The 12,390-nt window shown below is 40.5% G+C and overlaps 2 protein-coding genes across 4 annotated transcripts in view; both read right to left on the reverse strand.

The window, feature by feature from the left end:
• LOC114651031 (ATP-binding cassette sub-family G member 1-like) overlaps positions 1 to 11,482 on the reverse strand; it is a 64,015-nt gene extending 52,533 nt beyond the window's left edge. For all 3 annotated transcript variants that reach the window (XM_051926485.1, XM_051926484.1, XM_051926486.1), the window contains exons 1-2: positions 11,430 to 11,482; positions 889 to 1,129 (exon numbers count right to left, since the gene is read on the reverse strand). In XM_051926485.1, the coding sequence (XP_051782445.1) occupies positions 889 to 1,105 (217 nt within the window). In that variant the 5' untranslated portion in view covers positions 1,106 to 1,129; positions 11,430 to 11,482. The remainder of the gene's footprint in view (positions 1 to 888; positions 1,130 to 11,429) is intronic.
• The window catches only part of slc6a7 (solute carrier family 6 member 7), a 666,512-nt gene that overhangs the window by 338,289 nt on the left and 315,833 nt on the right, over positions 1 to 12,390 (reverse strand). The window lies entirely within an intron of this gene.

A 12,390-nucleotide genomic window follows, 5' to 3' on the forward strand; every position in this document is an offset into this window, starting at 1 on the left:
TTTTTTTTCACACGGTGGCAGTTTTTCTTTTTTTTGGAATGGGATATTGTTGGGGCTACCTGGGGTGGTGGTCCTCATTTTGAAAAAGATGAATCAGAAAGGCTAAATGGGGTGCTGAGAATCCACCAGAAATGGATAATATGTCTGGGTTGTGCAGCAAATGTCCAACATTTTGTCCTTTCATGGATATTTCAAGAGTTAAAGAAGCTTGCACATGTTCTCAGCACAGTTTTTGTGGACCTTGGCTTATGACCAAGTACCTAGAAGTATTAAAAGTTGGCATCAAAAAATTAAATTCTTCCACAGAACTGCAAAGCTCACAGAATTAGAAGATGAACAATCCAGAAATGTGAAGCTTCTATGCTCAGGATTTAGATGAAACCAGTACAGTAGTTTGAAAACCAAGGGCATGGTGGGGAATTCTCTCTCAGCTGGCCTGATAATGCCTGAAAATTCCTAATAGATGCTACACTTTAGCTGTGAAAATGGAAGTCAGATTTGCCCTGCTCAATTTGTTAACATTATAATCATCCTAATTGATGTTGGACAAGATCACAACCTTGATTTTTAGTGACTAGTGTGCTTTTTTAGAAAATATTTCTGTATTTACTCAATGACTTCCAGCTTCCTGCAAACTTAACTAGGATAACATGGGTAGTGCAAATGAAAATGGACAGATTTTTATTGACTGGAGTTTAAATTGTTCCAACTTGCATACCTGCTATTTATTTACCAATATACTAAGTGGGGAAATTATTGAAAGTAATGAAACATACATAATGTAACATCTGCACAAATAATAACTTAAGTTAGTAAATAGTATTTTCTAATATATTAAAATTTTTGCAGGAATACATTTTACATATACAGTTTACTAATGAAATTCACCTTTCTTCCTCCACCATGGCCCCACTGGGACAGAATACAAGAGGTCCTTAAACTCAATATTAACTGCTGGTCGTCTGGGAAGGTACGAGAAGAGAACTCCCGGGGGATTATCTCCAGTCTCATTCAAATCATTGCCATCTACAGGCGTCTGGATGCTTCCTGCTTCATTTGGCACAGAATTTTCAATAGAAAGACACACAGATTTTAAATCCACCATTATGTTAGATGGACAGGAAGCATTCTATAAAGAGAAAAAACAATCCAAGTTACAAACAAATTGTTATATTACATTTAAGTTAGTATGATTGGCACCTTGTATTTTAGGTCTATTATGTGCAATAGCTCCTGAAACAAAGTTGGCAGTGAAAAAGAGCTGGTCTATACAAACTTAGGCATTTGATATAAAGCAGCACACTAGTATCATTGTGTAAAATTTACATTCCAGTCCCTCTTAGGATTAAAATTCCTTTTGGTTGTGAAGAATTATGTTTTTCCTTATTACTGTAAGTATCTTTCTAGTTGGGTTTTCTAACTTCTATTTGTTTCTTTGGAAAATTGTTTTTTTATTATTATTATTATTTTAATTATTTTGTTTATTTAGCACACTACCATTTTGTGTTTCCATTAAACATCTCCCCCAGTTGCAGGAGGTGCGACCCAGTGTGGTCTAATGGTTGACATCATTAGCGTGACACTACTAGTATTACCAGCACAATGCAGCTCCCAATAGCCATGATTGGATTTAATTTCTTAAAAAAAATAATTCATTTGTTTCTTGTTCTTTTGGTATTCTGAATCTGTATGTGCCCCATTTCCACTATGACTTTGTTTTGCATTTAGGCTGAAGTCATTTAATTCTACTTGTCTTTGTGGTTACGACCCACCATCAACTTTTATTCACTCCCCAGTTCTGTTACAGTGTCTTCTGTATCACTGTAGCCTCAAGACAGTACAGGATTAAGCTGGGGTAACAACTAACAAAAGAAATGTGTGGAAATAGTATAAAAGCTGGAAGTTACTGTGACACAAATTTTGGCACCCTTGTGAATGATTCAAATTAATATGATTGGAAGAACTATATTTTTTTTGCAGTGAAATTAGACTCACATGCAATAACTTGGCAGTAGTCAGGTGAGAAGAATTAACCAGTGAATAATGCTTTAATGCTTAAAAACTTTCACTTTCATTCCTTATCAATGCTAAAGACAAGAGAACCGTCAGAAACACTTATCAAACTTACAAATGCAAAAGGGTGCAATATCATCATCCATGATTTTGGCATTTATGCTTCCATACTTCACAATGTTAGAATAGGTTTGCTGCAAAAGGGACTTCAAAAACCTCCCAGTACATGGTGGGGAAGAGGATGTGCTGAGATGACAGAAATTTTAAGTCTTCAAAAATTGGTTACCAAGGCCAATGAAGACACTGTGTTTGCCGGCCATATCACAGCATCACAGATGATTTTAGCATTAATGAAACGTAACTACTCATGGCTAACCAAAGTAACTAGGTTCTCACTAGGTGCATTTATTGCAATATGAATGTAATCAATTGCTCTGATTACATTAGGAGAACTGGACACTGCTACAAATTGCCTTTTTTTGCCATGTTATCTATATACAGTGCATCCAGAAAGTATTCACAGCGCATCACTTTTTCCACATTTTGTTATGTTACAGCCTTATTCCAAAATGGATTAAATTCATTTATTTCCTCAGAATTCTACACACAACACCCCATAATGACAACATGAAAAAAGTTTACTTGAAGTTCTTGCAAATTTATTAAAAATAAAAAAACTGAGAAATCACATGTACATAAGTATTCACAGCCTTTGCTCAATACTTTGTCGATGCACCTTTGGCAGCAATTACAGCCTCAAGTCTTTTTGAATATAATGCCACAAGCTTGGCACACCTATCCTTGGCCAGTTTCACCCATTCCTTTTTGCAGCACCTCTCAAGCTCCATCAGGTTGGATGGGAAGCGTCGGTGCACAGCCATTTTAAGATCTCTCCAGAGATGTTCAATCGGATTCAAGTCTGGGCTCTGGCTGGGCCACTCAAGGACATTCACACAGTTGTCCTGAAGCCACTCCTTTGATATCTTGGCTGTGTGCTTAGGGTCGTTGTCCTGCTGAAAGATGAACCGTCACCCCAGTCTGAGGTCAAGAGCGCTCTGGAGCAGGTTTTCATCCAGGATGTCTCTGTACATTGCTGCAGTCATCTTTCCCTTTATCCTGACTAGTCTCCCAGTCCCTACCGCTGAAGAACATCCCCACAGCATGATGCTGCCACCACCATGCTTCACTGTAGGGATGGTATTGGCCTGGTGATGAGCGGTGCCTGGTTTCCTCCAAACGTGACGCCTGGCATTCACACCAAAGAGTTTAATCTTTGTCTCATCAGACCAGAGAATTTTCTTTCTCATGGTCTGAGAGTCCTTCAGGTGCCTTTTTGCAAACTCCAGGCGGGCTGCCATGTGCCTTTTACTAAGGAGTGGCTTCCGTCTGGCCACTCTACCATACAGGCCTGATTGGTGGATTGCTGCAGAAATGGTTGTCCTTCTGGAAGGTTCTCCTCTCTCCACAGAGGACCTCTGGAGCTCTGACAGAGTGACCATCGGGTTCTTGGTCACCTCCCTGACTAAGGCCCATCTCCCCCGATCACTCAGTTTAGATGGCCAGCCAGCTCTAGGAAGAGTCCTGGTGGTTTCGAACTTCTTCCACTTACTGATGATGGAGGCCACAGATGGCCGGCCAGCTCTAGGAAGAGTCCTGGTGGTTTCGAACTTCTTCCACTTACAGATGATGGAGGCCACTGTGCTCATTGGGACCTTCAAAGCAGCAGAAATTTTTCTGTAACCTTCCCCAGATTTGTGCCTCGAGACAATCCTGTGTCGGAGGTCTACAGACAATTCCTTTGACTTCATGCTTGGTTTGTGTTCTGACATGAACTGTCAACTGTGGGGACCTTATATAGACAGGTGTGTGCCTTTCCAAATCATGTCCAATCAACTGAATTTACTACAGGTGGACTGCAGAAACATCTCAAGGATGATCAGGGGAAACAGGATGCACCTGAGCTCAATTTTGAGCTTCATGGCAAAGGCTGTGAATACTTATGTACATGTGCTTTCTCAATTTTTTTATTTTTAATAAATTTGCAAAAATCTCAAGTAAACATTTTTCACGTTGTCATTATGGGGTGTTGTGTGTAGAATTCTTGAGGAAAAAAATTAATTTAATCCATTTTGGAATAAGGCCGTAACATAACAAACTGTGGAAAAAGTGATGCGCTGTGAATACTTTCCAGATGCACTGTATATAATTCACTAAGCCACCAGCGAGCAAGACACCCATGGAGCACGCAGGACCAACTCTAAGACCATTGGATACGACTGGATACGACACCAACTGGCACGCAGCAACTCACAAAACACGGTGTCATTTGCGTTCGTCTCTGCTACAGTCCACATGCACCTCTGAGCCAAGTTGACTTTTCGGTTACGACGCACAACCGCATCCACCATCGCAAACTGTTTTACACGCTACATACAGCGATTCGCATCCGCGACAAACATGCTTCTTCTTAGATGGTCCTGCAGGAACACGGAAAACGTTTGTCCACAATACTCCTTATTCCCCGGCCCACGTCCATCCTCACTCTCCAGGCAACAAACACCACGAAAGTCGCTTTCGTTTCCATGGCAAACGCATGACAGAGTCCCGTACACCAACAATTCGTGCGAGGGCGAAAACATTTGCCAAGAATGTTTTCATTAATCAAGAACGAAAGTCGGAGATTCGAAAATGATCACATACCGTTGTACTTCCGACCATAAACGATGCCGACTGGCAATCCAGCAGCGTTATTCCCATGACCCGCCGAGCAGCTGGCATGTTTTTCGCGGATGTGAATCGCTGTATGCAGCGTGTAAAACAGTTTGTCAACCAGGGCACGCAACAAGCAGCACGCAAGACAGACCGTGTGATATGCACGACAGAGCCCCGCCCACCAACAATTCACTAAGCAGCCAACCATGGCACACGCACATCAGAGCCCCGCCCACCAACAACTCACACAAGAGCGAAAGCATTTGTCAAGAATGTTTTCATTAATCAATAACGAAAGTTGGAGGTTCGAAGATGATCACATACTGTCGTAGTTCCGACCATAAACGATGCCGACTGGCGATCTGGCAGCGTTATTCCCATGATCCGCCGGGCAACCGAAGTCTTTGGGTTCCAGGGGGAGTATGGTTGCCAAGCTGAAACTTAATGGAATTGACGGAAGGGCACCACCAGGTGTGGAGCCTTTGGCTTAATTACACAACACAGAAAACCTCACCCGGCCCGGACAAATAGAACAATGAAAAGTCAACGTGGCTCAGAGATGCATGTGGACTGTAGCAGATGTGAAACCGACTGAGTGAGGTGGTGTTTGGAAAATGAATAGTCAACGTGACTCACAAGTGCATGTGGACTGTACACAGACGAAACCAATTCAGGTGAGGAGTTGGGGGCGGGTCCTTCCCCTCACACCCCATTCCGCCCTCCGCGCGCGACTGCCGTCCGGCCACGTCCCTCGCTCTGGGAGGTGGGGGAGCGGCGGCGGTCCTCCAGTTTTCAGTCACGGACAATTGTATGTTGCTCTCTCCAGAGTTCCCTTACAGTCGTATCCTCAAACCCACCCCATAAGAAGAAGCATGTTTGTCGTGGATGTGAATCGCTGTATGCAGCGTGTAAAACAGTTTGTTTGTCGTGGATGTGAATCATTGTATGTGCCGTGTAAAACAGTTTGCGAGGGGTATCCCATGGTCTTACAGTTGGTGTGCGGGTTTCTGTTAGTTGCTCTTGCGAGCGGGCACATGACCAGGCAGTGTGTATGCTTCGAGAGTGAGGGTGGACTCAACAGGAACATCTAAGAAGAATCATATTTGTCGCGGATGTGAATCGCTGTATGTAGCGTGTAAAACAATTTGTTTGTCGCAGATGTGAATCAATATATGCAGCGTGTAAAACCGTCTGCGAGGAGTATCCCATGGTCTTAGCAGCGTCTATGCTTCGATGTGAATCGCTGTATGCAGCGTGTAAAACGCTGTATTGTATGTTGCGCTCTCCAGAGTTCCATCTTTTCATTCACCTACAGTCGTATCCTCAAAACCAACCCCATTTGGACAACTGTGTCTTTCAGGAAGTGTTCACCCATCAATACATAATTATGCGGCGTATGCTACGCCGTGGGATGGCTAGTGTTTTATAGTTGTGCACCCACACCATACGAAAAACCAGATGCAGTGCCTTACCAGTCAGTTAATTGCTTCCAGCGCTCCAAGCATGATGGAGTGAAGCTCACTCCAGAGCGCTCCAGGGTAGCTGATATTAACTGATGAAATATCAAAAGAGTTGTTTAGGCCAAATACATAGCACTGGCCCTTCTAAAAGGGAGCTAAAATACAGTCTGTACATCATATTCATATTCATCACATCATATTCATTCAGGTTTAATACGTTTGTCACATCAACGCACATACTAATAATGTCTCAGTTATATGAGTTTTTATAAACAGTCATCATTTAGCTGGTTTGGCTGCATTTCCATGCTTGATCAAGCGTGTCATAATTTTGCAGTTTCTCTGAATTGCTGCATACACATTGGTCAGAGTTACCATAAATAAATGCATGTTCCCCAGTCAAGTTTTCTTTTTTGAGTCTCTATGCACAGTTTTAAAGATGAGGTTCCAGATGAGGTTACTTTCATTTTCCACCTGTTTAAAAAAGCTGGTGCAAGTTGAACAGGCATCTTTTTAGTTGTATAACTTTGGACATCCTTATTTCTACAGATATTTAAATGACATGCCTTAAAGGCAAGAATTCCAATAATATTGACCACAACTGGCCAGTATTATTAAATAGTTATATTTTTAAAAAACATGCAACATCCCCCCAACAGACGGTGACTGGGCCAGAATGCAAACCTTCTCTCCTGGAGCCAAAAAGTTAACACTGTTAAACGTGGAGCTACTTGATAAATGTTAATTTACGATTAAACATTTCTGACTTTTGTATAAAAACAACAACAACATTTACTTATATAGCGCATTTTCATACCAATAATGTAGCTCAAAGTGATTTACAATATGAAATAAAAAGGCAGTTAATATAAAACAAACAAGATCAGGCAATAATAAAAAAAGTCACAGTGCAAATTTCCATACAATCCTTAGAAAAATTAGATTAATACCTACCCATATGCACTTTTACTATATACAGTGGTAGTGTATCTGGAATAAAATACTAATAACAGTTCTACTGCCTTACTGAGTAAGACGCCTTACTTAACACACATATCCTATATTTTTATGATTGAATACCTTCAGCCAATAGACATAGTTTTTGTCTAGTATGTACTCCTTGCTCTTTTAAAAAAACTTTATAAAGTTGCCCAACCTAATGCTGCATGTGGAGAGTAGGTTCCATTCTCACTGGCCGCACCACATTCTGGTACAGCACATGCTCAGCTCAAACATCATAAAGCATTGTAGAGGGTGACCCCCAGCTGCCTATAGGTAAGGACAATATTTATAACACTCGCTCCTTTAGAAAGGCACACCGTATTACTAAAGACCTCAGTCATCCTCCACGGTTGCTTTTCTCACTCCTTCCATGTGGAAAACAGTTCAGGGATCATTGGTACTTGCACCAGTAGATTCAGGGACAGTTCTTATCCACAAGGGAAAAGAACAGCCAGACATAATAACAAATGTTGTAAAAACAAAAATTAAAAATCACTTGTATATGTACTCTATGTATACATATAAAAATAAATACTTGCAAATACTACATCTATCTATCTATCTATCTATCTATCTATCTATCTATCTATCTATCTATCTATCTATAATATACTACGTTTATCTATCTATCTATCTATCTATAATATACTATGTTTATATATACATATATGAACGTGGGAAAGGAAAAAGAATGTGACACTGCTGCTAACATTTGTTCCATCTATCTCCCTAGAGTGGAGGAAGAAAATCTGGCTGAAGACCAGATAAAGGAGGTCAAGGCCTGTCCCCTTCCAGTCTCATCAACAATTAAACAAAGGAAGTGGGCATTCACATTTGGACCAACTTTGGAGGAACATGGAGTTCTAAGCCAGAGTTTTTTTTTTTATGTATAAATATATACATAAATACATGTATGTGTGCTGCTTAATATTTATACTTATTTGTGTATTTTTGTTGAGATTGAACTATTGCCAACTATTCTGAGGAGTCATTTGAGTAACAATATCACTTCACCATTTATAATTTGTACTATGCACATTTGACAAAGTAGAATTTGAACTTAAGGCATCCAGTAAAAAAAAAACTTTCTGCAGTAGGTGTCTTATTAAACCGTCAGGCCAAACGATATTTAGAGTTAAATGCAACACTCATTAATAAAGTGCTGTTCCTGCCTCAGAAACAAGGCCAGCCAAAACAAATCTGTACGTTCTACTATAGCATTTAAAAAAGTGTGCATTTATAATTCTTTCACTCTTTTTCTTTATCCTTAAGATAACCATATCCCAAAATCTAACTCTTTATTCTAAATTGGCCGAGCATGACTGAGTTTGGGTGTGTGTGCTAATTTATGCTCCACACTGCATATACATTTTGTCAAAAGCTGGTTACTTTTGCTTACACCTAGATGCTACTGGAACAATTTCATCATTTAAGCATAAGCACTTTAATATCTATCCATTAATTTTCCAATCAACTCATCTAATGCAGAACTTTTGGAGAGTATGTGTCTATCCCTGTAGCACTAGGCACAAGGCAGAAACCAACCCTTTTTTGAATGGTCTGCCACACTGCCAATTTTGAGTTAGCAAATAAATATTTTATGGTATGAGAAGATAACCAGACTACCTGGAGAAACATCTGCACCTGCAAATGCACACAGACAATGTCTGGGCCTGGGTTTGAATGGAGGAATCTGGAGCTGTTACACACCAGCATTAACCAGCATTAAAAGTTAATATGGTGGTGCAGTGGTAGTGCTGATGCTTTGCAACAAGGACACTGTGGTTCAGGTCCTGGGTGTTCCCCACATGGAGTCTGCATGTGTTCTGCTCCCTCCCACAGTCAAAATATGAAGGTTCGGTGGATTGGCAATGCTGCTGATGTGTGTGTGTGTATGTGTTCACCCTGTGATGGGCTGACATTCTTGTTATGAACTGTTACTGCCTTGTGTCCATTGCTTACTGGGGCAAACTCCTGAGCCCCTGTTCCAGATAAGCGAGTTTAGAAAATGGATGGATGGATGCTATTATGCTATTATTGGTAAAGAGCTGGGTGACATACCAAAAATGAACCAGTTTAACTATTTTTGCTCATGTCGGCATGTTCAGTAAAAGCTCTCTCCTACAGCAGGCTCTAATGAAATGTCTCCTTAAAAAACTAGAGCTCCCTGTCCCAGTCACAATATCTAGCCATGTTCTTTCACGTTATCCCTCCCTTACTCTTCATTCAAAACAAAAGCAGCATGCCAGCATAAGAATACACAAGTGATCAAGCCAATCTCTAGTCAGGTAAGGATGATTCATAAAAAAATTAAAATGAGCCTGTATAATTAGATTAGAGTGTCAATCATTTGGTTATATTTTGGCGTCTGCAAACAGAATACTGAAAAAACAAATGTCAAATGCAAACTTGTTGAACATCTGTTGCTGCAACTGAACAGAACATGAGCAACTTGCTTTATCACTTGTAACTCAATCTTTTTTTTTAACTTTCATTGAATTTAACGCATTTAACATTTCATATAATCAAACTAAATTCAATTCAACCCCCAGCCAGAGTAAAACTTTTGAGAGTAGTATATAGGGAAAGGAGTCTTTCCACCCAATATAAGTGCATAATCTGAAATATTGTTGATTAGATCCTGCCAGGTTTTAAAAAAGTTTTGGACAGATCCTCCAAGAGAGAATTTGATTTTATTCCAATTTCAAATAGTATATAACTTCAGTTACCCACTAACTTAACAGATGTGGGTTAGGATTCTTCCAGTTGAGTAAGATAAGTCCATGTGCCAATAGTGAATGAAGTAAAGGCAATTACAGTTTGTCTGTCCTTCTCCACTTTAAGCCCATCTGGGAGTACACCAAACACAGCTGTTAGTGGGTTAGGAGTGATTGTGACACCAAGGCTGCCTGATTGGCATGCAAAGATTTTTGTCCAAAATGTTGTTAATTTGGTGCACACCGAAAACATGTGGCCCAGTGAGGCTGGAGCTAGATTGCAACGTTCACAGGTTGGATCTTGACCCTGGAAAGATTTTGGAAAATTTTAAATGAGATAGATCTGTTTGATAAAAAATTTTAAGTTGAATAATTGAAAGCTTTGCGCATATGGAGCTAGAGTGAATTCTGTGCATGATTGCCTTCCACTCCTTTTCTGAAATATTGAGTGACGGATCTTTCCCCAATGTACTCTGGGGTAGTTTATTCTTATGTTAAGTTTTTAAGTAATGTATTATTCTTGCCTTATCATTATATTGTTCTATTCCTCTACTAATGGACCTGAAGCAACAGCCAGTACAGTCATCCCAATGACATGTATTTACAAAGGAACATTGGTGTTATGGACACCCCAGATGATGATCTACATAATTGTATCCTCTAGGTCTTCAGGACATTAGCTCTTCAATACGTTCCAAGGATATCACTGTAACAGTTTGAAATTGTTCTCCGGTTCCTGGTTCTATTACACTGCCCCATTCCAGCAACCAGTAGACAGAGCAGAGAATGAAATTGTCATTTACATCGCCTGCTTCCACCTGTTCAATGAGACAACAGATGCCCTGTTCATATCAACTACTCATTCCCAGTCTTTAGCGCTGGGTGAACATACTTCCAACTGGTCCAACATGTCACCAACTGGTGACACCCTTGCCCAACCTCTTGATGCCGATTGCACATTTGATTACATTCAATTTTGGCATGATCAATGCATGGTTTTGAATCAAAATAAAATTATGTTTTCCTTGCTTTCAGTTAGGACTCACATCTATGGACATGAAATTGTGCATTTTAAACTGACACAAAAATTGTGTCCTGTAGTGAAAAGCAACTAATCATCTGGTTGATAAGTTTTGTAATTATGACATGATAAAAACATGCCAAAACGAAATGCAGCACGTGCCAGTGCATTGCTATGAACCTAACACGTCGAAATGTGTTTAAATTTGGCACGAATAATCTTCCACAATTAACCGCCTGACCAGTCACCATCAGGCACAAGAGATCCAACAAATGAGATCCAGTTTACGGCTGGATATGCACACACGTACACAAAAAAGTTAGCCAGATAAGTTATTGCAAAGTAAATACGTTGGGCCCATTTAAAACACATTAAGACCTTAAAGTAATTTATACCATACAATAGGCCCTACAGGAGTAAAATAGATCTTTAACGAGTTGCTTTCCCACTTAAGGTGTTCCGCAAGCGTCAAGACTGTGGAAACCATTACTTAAAACTGCGTACCTGAATACAACGAGGTTTATAAACACGCCATAAACGCCCTCCGTTGTGTCCCTCGATGCTCAATCTTGCGTCACACATTCGAAGTGCACAACATTACGGGAAGGGCGCGAATTCTATCGCGCATGAGCATGCCGCTACGGTGTTCTTAACGGCAGCGTAGTTCGAACGTTAGTTCGCGTTAGCAGCTTGTCCACGATGATCAACTTTACCCATTCCTTTTCCCGCTGTTGCTGACATGAGGGAAAAATTGGACTTCGCTTCGTAGTATTACGTTACTCTTAAGAAATTGATACATCGAGTCGCATTAAACGATGGTGGAGTGGAGAGTCTGCAACTAACCAAGGAGGATATAATACTGTACACATCCCGGGTGCTGTCAGAAGGCACCCCGGAGCCCGTGATCTTGAATTCATTTAGGAGCGTTTAACAATTGTTATATAGAGACAAAAACACTTTGTAACGAAACAGGGAGTCGGTACGTCATCTTTGATTAGGCCAACTGAAACACGTGGTCGAAGTTACAGTCCCGTCACAGTACATGTCCGGCTTCATACGATAGTGATGTGCCTGCCCAGCCAGCTATGATCGGTTTAGCAGTGTGCCCGTTCGGGTGCCTTTGCGCCATGTTAACGCTACACGATCTGTATCCATACATTCTAGATCAGGATCGTGAGGTGCCGGAGTCCATCTCAGTTTCCTGGGGTGTACGGCACGAAATAAACCTGGAAGGGACACCATTCTACTCAATATAACGCTTTCATTTGCGCCGCCGTTAACTTGGGACTTGTTTTTCAAATTTGTCACTATAATATACAGTAACATTTATTTTCCAACCATTCTACTCAATATAACGCTTTCATCTGCGCTGCCGTTAACTTGGGACTTGTTTTTCAAATTTGTCACTATAATACACAGTAAATTGTGACTTGTTTTTCAAATTTGTCACTATAATATACAGTAA

This window comes from Erpetoichthys calabaricus, chromosome 4 (assembly GCF_900747795.2).
Source record: "Erpetoichthys calabaricus chromosome 4, fErpCal1.3, whole genome shotgun sequence".
Lineage (NCBI taxonomy): Eukaryota > Metazoa > Chordata > Cladistia > Polypteriformes > Polypteridae > Erpetoichthys > Erpetoichthys calabaricus.